The sequence below is a fragment of the Nelusetta ayraudi genome, unplaced genomic scaffold, assembly GCF_046127955.1.
Source record: "Nelusetta ayraudi isolate G7.1 ecotype Tasmania unplaced genomic scaffold, CSIRO-AGI_Nayr_v1 ptg000017l, whole genome shotgun sequence".
NCBI lineage: Eukaryota > Metazoa > Chordata > Actinopteri > Tetraodontiformes > Monacanthidae > Nelusetta > Nelusetta ayraudi.
The window spans coordinates 2,567,768-2,587,326 of record NW_027466067.1 but is presented as its reverse complement, the minus strand read 5'-3'; the positions used below and the strand labels follow the sequence as shown (position 1 = coordinate 2,587,326).

The following is a 19,559-nucleotide window of genomic DNA, read 5'->3' as shown; positions in this document are numbered from 1 at the left end:
AAATCACCGGTGTCACTTTTTGTTTTCCAGGAGAGCAGCCGGTGTTTTAATGGGTTTTGGCTGCTTGTTACCTGCTATTGTGGTCCGAGGCTCCATTCGAGGCTATGAAATCCTATTCCGGAGAAGTGTGATTGTGGTTGCGTAACCAAGTGGAGTGTAGCAGCCGTGGTTGTTCTGCTGCGGGCTAAAGAGCTTTAAAACTGCCTCCCATTCAGAGGGAAGGCATGAAACTTTCTCCCTGCGCTCCCTGCCCTCACACTTTTGTTTTGTCACTCTCGGTTATATATTTTTTTTCTGCTTCTTTGTTATCATCTGTTGTACAACACTTCCGTGGTTTCTGTTTTTCACTCTCTCTCTCTCTCTCTCTCTCTCTCTCTCTCCCTCTCTCACTGTCTCTCCAACCCTTAACTGTTCACTCTGGTAGTCGTCCCTGCGTCTCTACTCCTCTTCCTCCTCCGCATTCCTGACGTCCTGTCTCGTTCCGTCGCTTCTTCCTTCTGCGTTTTCTCCTTCTCCGTCGCCTCCTGCAGCTCCTGCTGCTGGTGCTGCCCCTCACCCTCTTCCGTCTAGCTGCACGTAATCATGAACATGTTTTGCTGTACGTATAAATAAAACAGCCAATTTGGTTTAGGATGTTGATTGTAATGATACAGTCAACGCTGATTTAACCAAGACGCTAACAAGACCGGGTGTATGGAGACCCAGACAAGCTGCTTTATGAAATAGATAGATAGATAGATAGATAGATAGATAGATAGATAGATAGATAGATAGATGCATGAGGACAGACAGAGAGGCAGCCAGCACACAGGAAGCCAGACAGAAAGACAGAAGGAGAAACAGTTTGCCATTTTGCCAGCTCTCAGCCTCGGGCCAGACTGAGTGCGAGCCAATCAAACAGTGAGTCACACAGCAGGCCTTCCGCCTCCCCACTGGCATCCTGGTCTCACCTGAACACACGCGCGCGCACACACACACACACACACACACATATGCTTTTATACAACACTTTGATGTGGACCGTGCAATGAGAAGGACCCTTCATGAGCTCATTTAGCGTCGATGCACATCCTGCCACGGCATGCAGAGTGTCTGATGGTTGTACAACTTCCCGCAGTGTAATATATAAGTTCCGCATCAATATCTCACACCTATGATGGCCATTTATTTAACACAGGACTCAGCAGGAGACAAATGGAAAACTCTCGCAAGGGAACTGATTCATTGTGGAGGAAACGGGGTGCTAGTTATTCCAAGAGTAATTGTTGTTGCTGCAGGTATTAAACAGCTCTTTCAATATACATCCTAAATGCCTTCCACATCCACATCTCAGGAAGAAGCGGGTATAGAAAATGAATGAATGAAAATATAATGGCACATGCAATGTTGGGCCATAAGTCATTTCATTTTACATCTGTGGTTATTTCTTGTGATCTTAGGTGCGCAGCCGAAGTGACCGACGGCTCCCAGTACTTTGTCTTGCTGATGATCACCGACGGCGTCATCTCAGACATGGCTCAAACCAAAGAGTCTGTGGTGAATGTGAGTACGCATCAGAGTGCACATTTTGTAAATCAAATTTGAGACAACTACTGATCAGTTCAAAGGCCCAGTGTGGGAGATTTGGCAGTTGGTGAGAGAGCGTGTCGCAAACAAACAAACACCTGTTAATTTATCACGTACAGCATCACGCCCGCCGCCAAGCTGCACTAATTGCAATCAGGACTGTTTGGCAGTTTGACCCGTCCCTGGAGATGCAATCAGGCTGAACCCACTTTTCTCTCATCCCCCCAAAAAAATTCAATTTGGAAAAGGCCAACCTTTATAATAACCCCTGCTGTTCTGTCGCACTTGATCTCACATCTTTCCCAGAGCAGCTCTATGATCATGGGAAAGTAGCAAAACCTTGTGTAGCCATGCATATGGTGGCCTTCTTACTGTCTGTGAGGCAGACAGGCATTTTCAATTCTATTTTATGCACCTGCACAGTTCCACACTCGACCTTTAACTGCTAATAACTAAAACTATGTGCACAGATTTTGCTTCCAAACAAGATTTAAAGCACCAAAGGGTTTCTATACCCACACTCTTGGTTTTCTTCCTTCTTCCTTCTTGGTCCTCTCAATTATCTATTGTAAAGTCAGGTGATGCAATTAGACAGTGATGCAATAGCCTGAAGTAATCAGTTATGAGGTTAACGTGCAGATCTTTAGCTTCACTTCAGCATTTCATGTCAATCCGAGTCAAAATTCCGCACTCAGCTGAACGGGAGGACTTCAAAAAAACACAGAAACTGCATCAGTGTTCAAATTACCGTGAAGCCTCGACTGGAATGTGCCAAACCTCGCGCTGATGTCTCGCACCATGTGTTCTGTACATTTGATTGGGCGGGGGTGGGGGATTGTCAGCAGTCTGGCTCACACCCCTCCTGTGTTCTCCCCGCAGGCAGCCTCCCTGCCCATGTCCATCATCATAGTAGGAGTGGGCCCTGCTGAGTTTGACGGTAAGTGTGTGCATGTGCATGAATTTGTGTGTATGAGAGAGACTCTTAGGTACATGTACAGATCTGGTCAGTTACGACTTTTATACATTTAAGGTGTTGGAAATCAGGAAAACGACAAACAATTCACCTCAGCTGTCAATCAACCCAAGGGGCGGGGATTTGTTGCTGGTCATTACATATTTTTAAATATCTTGGTCATCCTATTAATGTAGAAGGGTTATTAAGTTGAAGCACCTGGATTGGTTTTGCTATCTTGAAGACGTTTCGCCCGTCATTCCAAACTTAAAAAAAAAAAAGCAAAACCAATCCAGTTGCCTCAACTTAACCCTTCTACATCAATTTTGAAATAATTCAAAAGTGAGTAATGCGGACAGGTGGGTTATTGTTGTGACTGTGCAGACCCCTGGGCTGGTCCTCTCAGCAGCCTCGGCTCCAGTCCCATCAGTCAGTCGGTCCTTGCTGTTTAATAATTTACGCGCGGACAGAAAATGTCAGCTACAGTGGCGAAATAACACAAGCAAGAAGAAAAAGCCCCCCCTGCAAGCCGCTACCTGTGAGGCTGAGAGTCGCATTTAGATCGCCGAGCGTAGGCCTGTGCTGGAAAAACCCCAGATGAGATCTGAATCACAGAATCAGAGAATAGCCGCATTAGCGCGGTTGATAAATAGATCACTGACACGGTGCGGAGCAGACGGAGGGGTCTGACGAACGGCTCTCTGACCCAGACCGGCCCACCGCTGGCACCACCTCCGCTCCACCGTCACTAAACTCTCTGGGCTGATGAGGGGGTGGGCGTGGGCCGGCGCATGATCAAAGTGCGCCTCTCCGGCTCTTTACAGTATTGTGTAATGAGACGCTCAGGCTGCCTACGGACAGACGGGGACCGCTGGGTTCATCCCAGTGCTGCTGTGGGTTGGTCCCAGTGTGAGTGCTGCTGTCAGGACAAACGTTTTTAGCTCTCTAAGAATATTGTGATGAGTGAGCTGGGTCTCACTGAGGTACATGTTTTGGAAGGTGGTAATGTGTAAACATGCCAACAAACATGCTAAAAATGATTTTTATTTTTATTTTTATTTCCCCTACAAAACAGCCACGCCAGACTTGTCGTGTCAATTCAAAACTGATGGAACTTCCTGTGCATTTGATTAGCATTCTTAGGGTGCCGGCTCATTGTTCTCACTATTCAGGTTCATTGATTTCAGTCAGAGCGCTGAAAACAATATAGCAGTTGGAGACTAACAGATCCAGAGATGCTCAGGCCTTTTCAGTGCCGCCTGCTAATCGGCAGGAACTACACAGTCATTTCCATCCTTTTTCCTTGACTGAGGAAAAAAAAAAAAAGATCTAGAACTGCAAGTGTAATTTCTCATATGATGTCATATACATTTGTATAAACTCTACTGCTCTTTCATTGTTTTTTTTAAAAGCACTATATGAATTTTACTCTGGCTTGATTTAAAGTGACCATAAAAAACACAAGTTAACAAAGTATTCATATACCAATTCACATTATCATTTTAAAATGAATGAAAATCTTTTCTTTAGAGAGGCTCACGTGGAGGGAAAGTATTTGAAATCGACATTTGCTGCAGTGAGACAAAGACAGATAGTTATTCAGACCTTTAAAGCCACTTAGATCTAAGTTGAGAGAAAAGATGATGTCTCCTTCAAGAAAAAGCAAAGCCGTGTCCAATCATCTGCTGGCCGTGAGTCACTGAGGCAGGCTCTAATGAGGAGGGGCTGATGAGCCCATCACTGATCCCTCCAGCACGAGAACCAAACAACAGAGCCCCTCATCATCACCTCTGGATGGCGCTCTCAAGTTTAATTGACTTCACAATTTGAGTGAAATTACCCGATGAAGAAAGGTAAAGATTATCAGAGCTGAACAGAGGAGAGAGCTCGCGCTGGGACCTATTAGTGCAGCATGCACGGCTGGGTCCGAGGTCAGGGGTGAGACGGAGAGAAAAGAGAAATCACAAGTAGATGATAGAACCACGCATGCATGGCTGGAGGAGAGGAGCCCAGTGGAAAGCTGGAGATGGCAAGCGTGTGATCTGAACAGCCAATTTAATCCCAGATATCTTCATAAAACAATGTTTTCTCGGCTCTGGTTGGAGCCAAAGTGACAGAAGTTTGGCAAAGTTGAGAAAACCAGAGCGTCACTGCCGTCTTGTTTCTGAGAACACCGGCTGAGTCGCCGCACAAAACGCTTCTGTCCAAATGATGTTCCACAAATTAGACAATGTGTCGGTGCGCTTTACATGCGACTCGCCCTCCGTGACGCTCGGAATCTGCCTTTGCTGCTGGCACACAGTGGATGAAAGCCGCTGCTGCTCCTCTTTCTGTGCCTGCGCTGTAAAATGTATTCAGCTGCTGCTTTGCTCAGGTCCGCTGCTCTCTGGGCACGTGAAAAAAGAAAACCGTCACACATCACTCACCTCCAGCCTGAGCTAAGCCTCTGAGGGAGCGCCACAGGAGGATGAGCCCTTTGAAATCAAAATTCATCATAACCCCCCCATACTGTTCTCCGCTTGTTTCAATCCTCCTTGCGCCTTTCTTTCTCTTTCTCTCTCTCTTTTTGTCTCTTTTGTCTTCCCTCCGCCCACGCTGCTAAAAATACATCTCACATTATATTTTAGGATAGGCTTAAAATACGCTGTGTTTTATTTTGCTTTAAAGACAGGAAAATGAACAAAACTGGGGCAGATATGCAATTGTTGTGAAACCTGTGAAACAAAAGATCAGCGAAGAAAAGGTGTACTTTAGTCGCCGCTCAGTGGGAGCTCAAACACTTCAACAAGTAACACAACTAGAGCGGCAAAACACAAACTGCCAGTCCCATTTTTATTAGTCCCCAGTGGAGCATAGTATCAGATACATGCATTTCATTATACATTATAACATATTCAGGAGGCTTTTATATCTTTTTTGTCCCACTAATTATCCTTTACCTCGTGAACCTGAGCTCAGGAAGAAGCTGGTATTGAAAAGGATGGATGGAAGGAATCTGTGAAAAAACATATTTTTTACTTTATCTAATGAGTTGATGACTGACTAAACAAGACGTTAACGCAGGAGAGCCTTAACGGATATCTGGGGTGGAATCATTTTTAACCGCCTGCTGGAAAAGTGATGATTGCGGGTTGGAGAGCCAGCGTGCTTCCTGCAACAAGCCAACAAGTGTATTTTTTTCCCTGCAGGAGATCTCATTCATTTCACTGTGTTAGATAACAAGCACTGATAGTGAGCAGTGAAAGGGTTGATACTGCTGCCCGATACTGGAGCATTAACCGTTTTCCAAACGATCCCACATGGCGTCCCCAGATGCCCTGTTAGGTTCAGAATGTGAACCTAACGTGTGAACCTAACTCTCTCAGCTCAGCAGGACTTGCTTGCAGGATTCCTTCCCTTCTACCCCCCCTGTTGCTCCACACCACCATCTGCCTTGTAGAGGCACCATGTGGAGCCCCAGTCTCCTCATCAGTGTCCTCCCTCAGCATCCTTCCCTTCCTGCCATGAACACACATCCTTACAACATGCATCTCTCTCGGGATTGACGCAGATTGGTGTTCCCGCGTCCAAATCCCCCTTTTTTGATAAGAAACTATAAATATTTGGATGCAGAACGATGAAGTCTGTCAGTCTGGGAATGTGCTTCCCTGCGAGTGCCAATGAGGTTTGCGCTCCAGAGTCTCTGTATTTGAGAGCAGCAGCTGCGCACAGATGGTCGGCTACTTGCCTTTGCCCTGATGTCTAACAGTCTCACAGGACTGCTGTGTGTCTCCTCAGTCAGGTCTGCACCTGAGTCCCTCCTGGTCCTAGTTTATAATCTTCTGGACTCCAATTTCAGGTTCAGCTGTAAATGGAAATTTGATAAGGGCCACATGATTTCAAGGATTCCCTCTGTACTCTTATGTTTGAAGTTTGTGACTATTGTCACCTATTGTCACCAATGCCACATAAAATTCATCTGTGACCTTTGGCTAAATTAAGAGATGGAAATGTTTTTTAAAAAAGAACGAAATACGATGAGTTTTCATTTCTTCTGAGAAATGTTGAGAAAAGTGAAGTGCACTCTGGATATAAAGAGTTTCGAGCAGCTGAAAGGTTGCACTTGATTTAAAATTGCTCTCAACCCACTCTTAAGTTAAACTACTCCAAAAATTTGGAAGAAGATTAAACAATTGAACCTGCTAGCACATGAGGCCCTTCGAGGTTTTGTTTCTAGTTGCGACATTGTGGTGTCACAAAGTATTTTTTTTTTTTCATCTGTGGCAGCTCTTGTATATTGAGTGTATTCAGTTCCAACAGTGGAGTGTGGTGTTTGCTGTCTCCAGCTATGGAGGAGCTGGACGGGGATGAGGTCCGAGTATCATCAAGAGGACGCTTGGCTGAGAGAGACATTGTCCAGGTGAGACGTTTCCCACAAACAAACCTCCTGCCCTAGTTTGAAAATAGGTTTCATGTGATCCAATTAGATTCTAGCAGTTTCATTCTTTTGTACAAACTTTATATTGTACACACAAGCACTCTAATACATTTGAGGATTTTCTAGCATCCTGTTTACTCAGTCTTTCCGGCACCAGAGCCTAATAAATCACAGGGATTCGGAAAACCCAGAGGCAGTGTTGACAAATTTACATTACTTGCCTTGATTCCTGCATTTCAAGCAGGCAGTATTGAAATTAATTCAGCCCTAATGACACATCTGTGGGTCGTTGGTACATTGTGTAGACATATGAAAAAAACTGAGTAGCGCCTGGAAATGACAGGAAGACCTAAACTTTAGCCTCCATTAAAATAAATGAATTGAATTTGCTTTACTTTAAACCTACCTGCAGTAAATATATGACATAAATACCATCTTAAAGCATATGTCCACTATCCACTTGTGCCTCTTCTCATCCAGTTTGTTCCTTTCCGAGACTACATTGACCGGTCGGGGAATCAGGTTCTGAGCATGGCCCGACTGGCCAAGGATGTCTTGGCAGAGATTCCCGACCAGCTGCTGTCTTACATGAAAAGTCGAGGGATCGAGCCACGGCCGCCTCTGCCTGCCGCCTCTGAGTCTCCCTCAATGTCTACCAGCACCACGACCAGCAGTGCTGCCCAGAAGGAACGCAAGACGGTCGCCTAGCGGGAGGAGGTGGAAGCTGGAGATTTGTTCTTCTTTTTTTTTTTTTTTTAAGCAGAGAAAGACACCTCTCCATCTCCTTGTGCGTGCATGTGTGCGTGGGTACAGTATGTGTTGCATCGCGGGGTGGGTGGGGGTGTCAGCAACAAATTAAAAGGAACACCTGCCAGAGGAGAATTCATACCCTGCTGCACAGGCTGGATTGGAAGGGAAAGAGTCTGCAGCTATCCACAAAATCAAATGTAGTCTCCCACTTTCTCATCAGTCGTCGGGTCCAAGGTTTCACATGAGTGACAGACATCTCTGCGGACCTCCAGTCTAACCCACTTCAGTTTCTGAGATGCTGTGACTGCTCACAGTGATGAGCACGTCGGCTGTAATAAGAGTATTAAATGCTGAGGTAGCCTGACGCTGATTCTCAGGGCATTTTAAAGGCTTGACATCAACAAATACAAATCTAAATACAAGGAGAAAGTTATCTTAATCCTTCCCTTGCAGTGGCATCTGAAAACCAGTCGACACCTGCTCCCTTTTCTTAACTGCATTCATGAAAATGTATACCGCACATTACCGGGCACCGAACATGAAATTCAAATTGTTTATTTCAAGGTCAACATTCAGAAAAGCTGAGCAGCGGCGAGTATGAACTAATCACACTCGATTCACCGCGGGAGGTGTTTCCAAGCGCTGTCCTGAAAGCGGGGAACATACGTGGCCATGAAATTGGCTCGGGATGGAGAGCGGACAAAAATATCCTGCGCTCCAACTCCTCCACTTCCTCCAGCTCATGTACAATTTAACACTGTCAGGTGGTACAGAGTTTTATTGCCCAGGTTATAAAGCTGAATATATCTGTGTGTGGGTGTGTGTGTGTGTGTGTGTGTGTGTGTGTGTGTGTGTGTTGGTGCTACCACCCCTTTTTTTGTCCTCTCAGTCATTCCCTTCTCAGCCGTCAGGAATGTCATTTGGGATGAATTATTCATAAAGTTGCGATGCTGCTAGTCATCCAGTTGTGAGGCGTATGTTCCTTGGTTAAAATACACAGCGCTGGTCAGAGTGAATTTTTGGTGGCCAAAATGACCCTTATGTAGCAGAACATGTGTGCACTCACTGAGTCTCCTGCTTCTCCTCTCCGTGTTGTTGCGGAGGCAGCTGGGTTTGCTATGATTTCAAATCTGAATACACACATCCACCTTGAACAACTCCAATGTTATGGAACCTGTCGGAGCCCTTTAAAGAAAGAGAGGCAGTAGCTGAAGTCACGGTAGCCATAGTTTTGTCTGTTTGTTTGTTTGTTTGTTTGTTTATGGCTAATTAAAACAGGACAAGTAATAGCACTAAAAGCTTTTCCTCCCACTTCTGTCTAGGTTTGGCAAAAGTTTAGTTAATGCAGTGGCACGTTGCTGCTCACCACAGAGCAGTGACATCTTGTATCATCCATCACGAGGCTCGTTTTGATTTCGACAGGCTTCTATAGAAGATATGGCAAGATCAGGAGGGTGATTACATGTGAATTTTGGTGTGTTGTGCTGCATTACAGTCCCTCAGACTGCCTTGGGGGACCTGCAGAATTCCTTTGAAAATCTATACCCTGTTCCTTCCTCATCATCTCTGGTTCTTGACAACAACTGCATAAACAGGCTGACTAGCGATGAATGTTAATTTTATTCACACTGCATTTTTGTTCATTTCATTTGTTATGCATTTTGTGGTGTACATGGCAGGTTCATGCAAAAACACAGACACCGCTATCCTTTTTCTGTATTTCTGCAACAGCGACGTAATCATTCTGATTTCCTCGTTTTGACAAAGTAGGTATTTTGCTGTTGGGTCAGAACTCTCTCAACTCTTAACCCAGACACCTTTCTTGCAGATTTTGCAAACTCTGAAAAGAGGGATTCAACTTGGATTTGAACTTGACGATGTTAAAAAAAGAAAAAGAAAAAAAAAGTAGGCCTTGAAAGCCTAAAATAACAGTGTAGACAGGATGTATTGCAATTTTTCAGAAAGGAACTGGATATGTGGCCTTATTTCTGTCATAGTCCTTAAAGTGTGTGAGAAGGACTATATTTTTATATGACAAAGTAAAAAAAAAAAAAAAAGAAGTAATTTTGCATGCTTGCGCTGCCAACTGTTGTACTTGTTCTGAAAATATGTAACTTTATTCATACCTGACAAAAAACTTTTAAGATTTGTATGTTTGTTGACTGGTGTACTGTGCAGGAGCGTTTGTTTCTGTAGTCATTGTGTACAGTATATTTGAAGGTACGGACAATGTAATAATTCAAAATGAGACATGTTGACGGTAGGATAGATTTGTTTAACACAGTGTTTGAAAACATGCATGCATGCACACGTGTGCAAAAACAGCACAGTGGCCTAATGTCACATAACTTACTGGATATTTTTGTATCAAGCATGTGGAGCTTTGTATACATCGTGTATAGCCTATCACATGAGCAAACATATTGCATACTGCTTATCTCCACTCTGGTGTGTTCAGTACACCCTACATGTAGGTCAAATGGAAATACATCTGCAGTGATGTACAAAATCCATTCCTTCGATTTTCTTTCATTCGGATACTCACTCCCTTATTTTCCCCATTGTGTGACATAAACTTTTGTTCAAGGTTTGCCACTGTTTTTGGCTTAGAAACCAAATAAATAAAATATCTATAATGGCCATTATTAGTAATATGTGGATATTTGGAGTGATCCTAAAGGTAAGGTACAAAGTGTAAGCTATTGATGTGCAGGTGTTTTTTGTAGCAGTTTCTTTATAAGTAATAATTTTAGTAATTTATTTTTTATTGCTCTCCCACTCCGTCCCCATTTTATTGTTGTCTTCATGTAAGGGAGCGACTAATGTCAAGTAGGTTCATCAGGTGTGTAGGGAGTTACAATTCTAGTTTAAGTGTGAGTTTTTTGTTCTAGCAAAAGGTATACAAGCAAAGAGAATCCAATTCTGCACTTTCCAACAGTTTCAGTCTGAAACTACTGGAGAAAATGTGCCTTCAGCAGTGGCATGTGGGACGGGAAGACATCCACAACAAACACAAAAAAGACAACAGTAGCATGGTTAAATCACTGTGAAAATTGTTTGTTTTGCGTTATATGAAAATTAAAAGTCTCAATGTTTTATTATGGTACCACACTGCCACTCAGTGGAATGTTATGTTAAAAAAAAAAAAAAAAATTGTCTGACAGGGAACGTTTATCTTTCTTACATAGTGTGCAGTTTAGATTCATATCTCTTTTGGAGTGTAAAGCGTTAAAACATAGAGGTCAGAGGAAGAGGAGTAATAATAAGGAATAATACAAATTGGCACTCCTTTAGAAAATCAAATCCAAAATCTGATCCACTGCCCCTGATCCATTCCACAGTTTGTTGTAATTGAATTTCCACAGTGATGCTTTCAGGTACGTTCACGCTTGATGGAACTTATTACATTTTAGGGGGGGGGGACTTATAAACTTCACATACATTCAACATACGATTTACAAACGTAAACTGAATGCAGACATTAATATTCGTATCATCGAATTGTCACACTTTTTCTTTGATAATCGTAGGTTTTCTTAACGTAACGCAACAGACCTACTGTATCACAAAATAGGCAGTCTTTTCGCAATCTCACACTGTTTTGGTTACAGATCGCATTAGACGTCTTGCAAAATTTTAATTTATGGCCGGGGACGGACATTTTCCACGGGCCCTAAACACACCACATGGCCTACTGTAAGCTGTGGAGCGGCCCAATGGACCGACCTCACTCCACAAGGGCGGGTCCTCTCTGTGCCGCTGCTACAGGGATACCAAGATGGAAATCCAGGGGCTTTCTGATGCCCAAAACATTCACTCTCAACATGGCGCCCGACACAGGACCACTACGTCTCCCTTTCACTCGGCGACAGGCTCAATACCTCGGTTTATTTCCGCCGAAAACGAAGGCGAAGGACGACCGGAGTCGCCCGCACTTCAAAGTGACAACAACAACAACAAACGGCCGAGGACATCGCCGTTTCACCTGCTGGCGGAAAATGGCAGCGAGGCGCCTCGTCCGCCCGTCCGCCTTCGGCAGCCAGCAAATAAAACCGCCGCGCCGGCAAACAATAGCCCGGCTGTCGGGCTTTATCACGTAGCGTTGGAGTCAGAGAAGGGAAACGAGTTCCACGGCTCGCAAGAAACTGTTCAGAATGTCAGCAAATACGTAGCGACCGACGGAGGCAACGCTTTGCAAATGGCGCTGCCTGGTCTGTTCGAAGGGGAAGAGGAACTGACAGCGCAGCGGCACTTAACGTTACCGCTTCCCGCTTTACGGCAGCAGCGCGAGGACGGCACCTCGGAGCTGCCCTCCCAAGACAGCAGTAGCCACCACAGTGCTACGGCACCCGCCGGGAGCTTCTCCGCCGCTAGCAGGGGGGCAGAGGAAGCCACGGAAGGCGATGGCAGAGGGGGAACAGCCGACCTCCAACCGGATGTTTCGTTTGAGGACGGCGATAAAATGAGAGAAAACAAGCCGGGGAGCCCCAAGTCAAGTCCCGGTGGCTCTATGGAGGTGGCGAACGGCGGCGGCGACGCGGCTATTCTTTGTGAGTCTAATAACAACTCGAACCCTCTCGGCCCGCAAGTGTCGACCAGAACGGAACACGCTTTTGCTGCTTTAGAGCACGACAATTCGGCCGTGGCCAGCGCCAAACAGACGGCCTATCACCGCGCCGTCGAAGACGTTGTTTTGACAAACAAATATGGCGAGAAGATATGCGGTCAGATCTGCACGGAAAACAGCGAGAGTAAACTGGCGGCCGAGCTCTCGCCTCAAGCCCGCATCGACGGCAGCGGCGCCTCGGTAGCCCGGACCTCGGCCGTCGTGGAGGACATGGACACGTCGGACTTTATTTCGAACCCGGCAGCGGCCTCCACGAGTCCGCCCGCCGGCGAGACCTTTTCCGGAACTATCACGATCAACAACCAAAGCATCATTGTGACCATGGAGAACGGCGTCCTGACTCTGGCCGCGCCGCCGGAGGGCTACACGCACAAAGAGGACGACATGATCAGCCTGAGGGAGCACCTCGGCATGAAGGACCACGAAGACATCGTCCTGCTCAACTATGACAGCGGCACCAAGTCTATCGGGAAGATCAGCACCGTGGCGGTGTCGGCCGCAGCCCAGCAGGAAGAACCCCGGGCCGGCTTGTCTGTGAGCGACTCTGAGCTGGCTCTGGTGGACGACTGCTCCTTGTCCGAACTGAGCACCTCCCTGGACTCCTGCCCGATCGTCAAGCAGGAGGCTGGCATCCTGTGTGCTGTCTCAGAGGCTGACCTGGTGGTGACCCCGCAGCCCAAAGCCAGCTGCGAAAGCGGAGTGGAGCTCCAGTCTTTGCCCATCATCAGGTCCAAGAAAGAGCTGGTGGCAGCCTCCTTTGGCTGCCCAGAGCCGGGCTGCCATGGCGTGTTTGACACCAGGCAGAAGCTCAAGGTTCACCTGCTGAACCACGCCGAGGACCCGCGGCCCTACCAGTGCACCATCGAGGGCTGCGGCTGGGCCTTTGCCACCTCCTACAAACTCAAGCGGCACCTCCAGTCACACGACAAACAGCGGCCGCACACCTGCCAGTTCGAAGGCTGCGGCCGCTGCTTCACCACGGTGTACAACCTTAAGGCGCACGTCAAGGTGCACGAGCAGGACAATGCTTTCGTCTGCGAGATCTGCAGTGAGAGGTTTCGGAGCGCCACCAGACTCACCAACCACCAGAGGGTCCACTTTGAGCCGGAGAGGCCGCACAAGTGCGAATTCCCAGGTATCACAAGACTATATGGCTCCCACACTCCCAAGGAAGAGAAACACTCAATTCATGTTTCATGTGCGGCAGATTGTCTTAAACTTTGGTCTATTTATAGCCACACTACTCAGAATTAGATTTTCATCATCTTTTCATCGTCGCATCACATTCTGACACGGTTAAAAACAGCAGATTGAGATACATTGAAGTTTGTTATTAATTTTAATAGCGATTGTGACAAACACAATTAATCACAAGTCCCCGGTATGAAAATGCATATTTCTGTCTTCTGTCAACTGTCATCGCTCATGTTCCACCTCTGTCCTCCGCAGGATGTGAGAAAACTTTCATCACCTTCAGTGCCCTGTTCTCCCACAATCGCACTCACTTCAGGGAAACCGGACACTTCACCTGCACCTACCCTGGATGTGACAAGACATACGACAAGGCCTGCAGATTAAAGATCCACATGAGGAGTCACACCGGTGAGCGGATAGAAGAAGAATCAGGCCCTGAAGGGAGGCTCGACGGCACTTTATGCATTCTGGGTCAGGAAGCAGTGGCTCTGATTAAAACCTGCCTTTTGAAACACTACAATAAGGGGTGTTCAGGCTTCGGCGGCGTTTGAGGCTGTTTGAGTCTTTGGTTTATCACATGAGGCCGTGAATGGGTTGTTTTCTGTTTGCTAATTTTGGACGACTGTGGTGTTCCAAATGAAATCACTGTTTATATTCATCCTGTATGTGCAGACCTGATTAAACGGTGGGGTGATGTCTTGGGGAATAAAAGTTTGATATGCTGTTTCCAGGTGAGAGGCCATTTGTCTGTGATTCCGAGGGCTGTGGCTGGTCCTTCACCAGTATGTCCAAACTGCTCAGACATAAACGGTAAGTGCCTCTCGATGTTGCCCTCGCTAAATTGTAGTTTCAAAATAATATTTGTAATTCATTGCAATTCATCATTTAACAAAGGAAAACTGCACACCTGGCCTGCTCTAAAAGTATATACAGTTAAAACCAGATGTTTACATACACTGTGCCCACATGACATTTTTCTCGCAGTCTGAAGTTTTGCTGTATGCCACAAAAATGAGATAGAGAATTTCTAAGATAATGTTTTGTTACTTTCTTTGAAGTCAAAAGTTTACATGCTATGTCTTCAAACAACAAATCTATGTAAACTTTTGGCTTCTAGGAAAGTAATAAAAAAAAAAAACAATCTCTGAACTATTCTCTCTCTCATTAATGTGGTATTTAGCAAATAGAAATACTTTTGGTCCTCCTAACTGACCTGAAAAGGGAGAGATTTAGTCTGATTGAACTTCAGACTGTTAGAAAAAAAAAGGGTAATGTGTCTTTTTGCACAGTGTACGTAAACTTCTTGTTCCCACTTGATTTGTGGCTGCCTGCCTGACACCCTCTGTAAGAACATGCATTAGCACCTCTTGTCCGGCCAGCTCTCCAGTGTCCACATGTAGAATTGGATGGAGAGAGATTAGCCGAGCAGCACACTGGACAGGTGTTCTCAGAAGGGGTGCTGGGCAGGCAACCAAAATGCTAACGCCTCTCTAGCAGGCCAGCTGTTTTCTGAGTTTGTCGGCGTCTCACTGATTCACTTCTCTCTTCCCTGTCCGTTAATCAGGAAACACGACGACGACCGTCGCTTTGTCTGCACGGAGGAGGGTTGTGGGAAGTCCTTCACCCGAGCCGAGCACCTCAAGGGCCACAGCATCACTCATTTGGGCACCAAGCCTTTCCAGTGCCATGCAGAAGGTACACACACACACTCGCACAGTGTTCACAGCTGCAAGTTTGCCTGATCTATGAAACTGAAACGCTGCAAATTCCTCATTTTAACCAGTTTAACGTTTGTCCTCTTGGAAAAACGAAGCCCTATCTCTCCTGTGTGCTGTTCAGGGTGTAACGCCAAGTTCTCAGCACGCAGCAGCCTCTACATCCATTCCAAGAAGCATAAGCAGGATGCCAGCACCCTGAGGACCCGCTGTCCCGTGGCCAACTGCTCCAAACACTTCTCGTCCCGCAGCAGCCTGAAGAGCCACATACTCAAACATCACCACCTCAGTCCAGGTCCGTACTCCTTTTTGTTTCTCAAAATGAATTTTTAAAAAGTGTGGGAGCTCTTTGTTTGTTCATCTTCAGTTTTTTGTTCGCTAATGCAAAGTAATAATTTCTTGGGATTATTTAAGATATTTGTTAAACTAAGATTAGAGTTCTTCAGTATTTTCTTTGGTTGTTTAGTTCAATTATTTCCCAGTTTAGTGTTTAGTTTGTCTAGTTATTATTTTGTTCATTTGTTTTGTTTTGCTTTTGGAATAAAAAAAAATGAACCATGAAAACCCATACATTTTGGAATGGACATTGAATTTCTTCAGTTTCAGTTTTGAACCCAAATTGGTGCAAATTGGCTCTTTGATTGACATTTTTTGAAGTGTAGTGAAGTGTTTGACATTATGACAAATAGCCACTAACTCACAACCCTCTTCATCTTCTTCCTCCTCAGATGTCCTCAGCCAGATGGAAACCACGCCCACTCTGACACCCAGCAGCGAACTCATCAGCTCCCCCCCGGCCGTGGCTGCCGGCCCCGGGATGGCTGGTGGCGACCCGCTGACCAACTTGGACCTCAGCTCTCTGTTCTCAGCGGTCCCCGGCGCCGGCGCCGCCGCCCCTCCCACTGCCGGCATCGGCGTAGGAATTCCCGTCGGCGGGAGCGGCTCCAGCGCCACCTTCACCATGGACCTCTCCCTGGTCAGCACAGGCCTGCTCACCATCGACCCCTCCTCGGTGGGTGCCACCCTGGGCTCCGGCGCCACCTTGGCCAAGGCGGTGGACCCTCTGATCCTGGCTGCCGGCGCGGACATGGGCCCCCCGCACCACGTCCTGGAGGGGCCGGTGGGCGACGTTCTGCCCCCGCAGGGCACCTTGAACCTGGACGACGTGCAGACGGTCACCCCCGAGGCCCTCGGGACCCTGGCGGCTCTCACCATGCAGGGCGCCGGCTGCGGCGGCGTGGACGCCGGCTTGCAGCACCCTCTGGGCTCCGCCGGTGTCCTGAGCGTGGAGCCCGCCGCCTCGCTGGCCGTGGCCCCCGTGGCCGAGCTGCTGGCGTCGCCCTCCAAGGTGGTGGAGGTGGGGGGCCCGGGGCCGAGCGGGCCCCTGCTGGGCTGCGTCGAGGTGTTGGGGCCGCAGGAGGGAGGGAAAGTCCTCACCCAGTTTGTGTTCCCGGGTCCCACCGGCAGCAGCTTCAGCCCCCAGAAGGAGCAGGAGCTCACCGCCGTGTCGCCCAGCAGCTTCCTGGTGAGCCTCAACTCTCAGCCCTTTCTGCGTCTCTGCCTTCTTTGGGCGTCATGTCACATATTTGAGGTTTAAATGCACTTTTAAACTGCGCTGTCTCACTCGGGTTAGCCAACGCAGTAATCAAATCCAAATGGATTCTTGTTGAAATGAAAGTATTGGCGAGGCTCCGAGCACAGAGACTCCGTCTCCAATTGCACAGTCTGAAGGTGGTGTAACGCTCACTGTTGTTGCCAAAGCGTTTTATTTCCTCTGGACGCCCATTTCAGTTTCCCAAACAGAAGCTGACTGTCACAACAACCCCCTGTGTTGTGACGACTAGTTAACGTCCATTTATAGTGAAATGGCACAAATGTAATGTCACTCTGGTGACTTGAAGACCCAGGATGTAACATTTGGCTTGATTTATGATTTTTCTATTGGTAAAAGCGTAACGTACTGCCCGTAAATACATTAATAAAAGTGTATACTCACAGTACAAATATAGTCATTTGGTTTTTCTGCCCTTAAAATGGTTCTCATCTATTTAAGAATATACGCAGCAATAAGGGTCTTGCGCCACCATTTGTTTTTTAAGGAAGCCCGTCAGACGTCTTATGGTTCCTCAGTGTCTTGCCATTTTTTATTACCGACTGTTTCATGTGGTGTGGGTGCGTGATAGTCTGTGTGCCTTTGGGAGGAGGGGGTGGGTTTAATGGGCTGCAGCACTTCAGTTGAAAGTTGTTTTTCTTTGTTTTTATTTTACTTTTCATTTTTGTCAAGCGCCTCGGGTTGCATTTTATGTTTATAAATCTGATGTGTTCAGTTTTGCTGAGCCTTTTTTTCCGTCTCAATTCTCTTCATCAGGACAGCGGCGGCTCGGCGCGGACCGACTACAGAGCCATCCAGCTGGCCAAGAAGAAGAAGCAACGAGGCCCCTCGTCTTCCTCGGGTGAGAGAGTCGTCCCCGCTCGGAGCAGAGAGGCCGGCGGTCACGGTTGTCATACAGCAGCGAGTGACGAGTGCGTCTCCGTCGACTTTCCGCAGGGAGTTCGGGGTCGGGTCAGAGGAAAGCGAAAGCGAAGGCGTCCCCGGCGCTCATGGCGCCCTCCGGTGCTCGTTTTGGGGAAGGCGCCTCAGCGGCCAACGCAGGCCTGACCCTGCGTGACCCGGTCACCGGGGCCCAGTACGTCCAGATTCAGCTGCTGCAGGTGAGCTCGTCGTCTTCGGCTGCATCGCCCGTGGCTTCTGCACAGGGGAGCTAACGCTGATGTTTTCCTTTGGCAGGATGACCCAGGTGGCGACGGCGACCTGGCGTTCCAGCTGAGCTCGCAGCCCTCCAGCTCCCACTCCCAGCTCACCGCAGACCTGCCCGTCAACATTTTACAGGTGCCTGGAGTCTTCCCCTCCCTTCTACCCACACTCCCACCCTCTCGCAAATGACAGGAAAGGTAGGCGGAGGGTGCGATGAGACGCAGACGGACGAAGAAGAATGGATCCTTCTGAGCTTTCATGTTCCACTCTGGATGGCACCAACATCGTATCCGGGTTATCTTGACCGAGCTGAGGGCTGACATATTGGCAGTAACACCCCATGCAGAACCCCTGGTGAACATGTCTAGCCTAACAAATGTAAATGTATTGTCTAAGTGTGTGTGTATGTGTGTGTGTTTCCTCACAGGAACCTTCCGTGATGACGGAGGACGACAACGGCTCCGACAACTCTCAGTTCACAGGAAGCACAATCAACCTGCAGGACCTGGAGTGAGCGACGCGCTGCGGGCCGCTGATGGACCTCGCTGCGCACAGTTTACACACACGGACACACGGACACACGCCACTTTCCCAGGACTTTTTGGACATGTTGGGCAAAGCGAGGCGTCAATGAGCTCACAGATGAAATGCACCTTTGAGAAGATGAAATGACAATGATGTTGACGTAATGACAAGAAGTATTTCTGAGGCTTGTTTTTTTCCCCCTTTTTTTTGTACCAAAATCGAACGTGAGAGCAATCCCGTGTCAAAGACCCTGCGAGACTCCCCGTCTCTCCCGGTCCAGTGGGTTTTCACAGTCCCGGTGTCTAATTCCATGGTGCCACATCGCCACTCGCGCGCACCTCGCTGTGCCGTCTCTGCTCCAGTTGCCTTACAGACACCTCACGCTGTGCATTCCTCCACCGGCGGGTTCTCTGCTTTATTTGTTGCCATTATGAAGTCATTTCTGTTTCTGCTAGATTTATTTTTATATTGCAGCAGTGAGACCACGACGAAATAATGCCTGTCCACGTGTTTGTACTCATGACGTAACGAGTTACTACCTTGTTGTCATAATTTTATCTGTTATTTATTATTTAGCTGTGGGTTTACAGATTGGCAGAGCCAAACACAGATGAATTAATTTAAAAAAAAAAAGAAGAAAAAAAAAAAGAACAACCAAGCACAATCAGATATTTTGTTGAAAAGGCCTTGTTTTTCTTTTCTCTGATCTTTTGTAAGAAAGTCTTTATATGGACTCTTGTGAAATACAGAGTTGTGAAAATGAACTTTAATTAATATTAAAATATCAGAATATTAAGAGGAAATGGGTTTTTTTTCAAAAATAACTAATCCAATGAAAAATCCGAGAGTAAGAAAGATCTTTTTCATTGTAATTGAAAAGGAAAAGTAAATTAGTCAATGTTTTAATGTCAGTGGCACATTTAATGGACAAAACACAAATTACTGTTTAAACATAGACAATTTTAAATATTTGCTTATATGGCTTTAATATAGAGTTTATCCATCATCATTAGTACTGTGAGGACAACTGGAGTTTGCAGCCTCCCAATCTGCCATTG

The 19,559-nt window shown here is 46.9% G+C and overlaps 2 protein-coding genes across 3 annotated transcripts in view; both read left to right on the top strand.

Annotated features, from left to right (window-relative positions):
* LOC142887256 (copine-9-like) overlaps positions 1–8,051 on the top strand; it is an 80,913-nt gene extending 72,862 nt beyond the window's left edge. For both annotated transcript variants that reach the window (XM_076024754.1, XM_076024755.1), the window contains exons 17-20: positions 1,440–1,542; positions 2,446–2,503; positions 6,844–6,917; positions 7,416–8,051. In XM_076024754.1, the coding sequence (XP_075880869.1) occupies positions 1,440–1,542; positions 2,446–2,503; positions 6,844–6,917; positions 7,416–7,643 (463 nt within the window). In that variant the 3' untranslated portion in view covers positions 7,644–8,051. The remainder of the gene's footprint in view (positions 1–1,439; positions 1,543–2,445; positions 2,504–6,843; positions 6,918–7,415) is intronic.
* Positions 8,052–11,435: 3,384 nt separating this feature from the next.
* Positions 11,436–19,304, top strand: LOC142887253 (zinc finger protein ZXDC). Its single transcript, XM_076024750.1, has 10 exons — positions 11,436–13,447; positions 13,762–13,914; positions 14,238–14,316; positions 15,071–15,201; positions 15,346–15,516; positions 15,950–16,746; positions 17,590–17,674; positions 17,770–17,933; positions 18,010–18,111; positions 18,404–19,304. Exons 1-10 carry the CDS (start codon positions 11,464–11,466, stop codon positions 18,488–18,490), a joined length of 3,753 nt encoding a protein of 1,250 aa, XP_075880865.1. The 5' UTR covers positions 11,436–11,463; the 3' UTR covers positions 18,491–19,304.
* Positions 19,305–19,559: the final 255 nt, after the last annotated feature.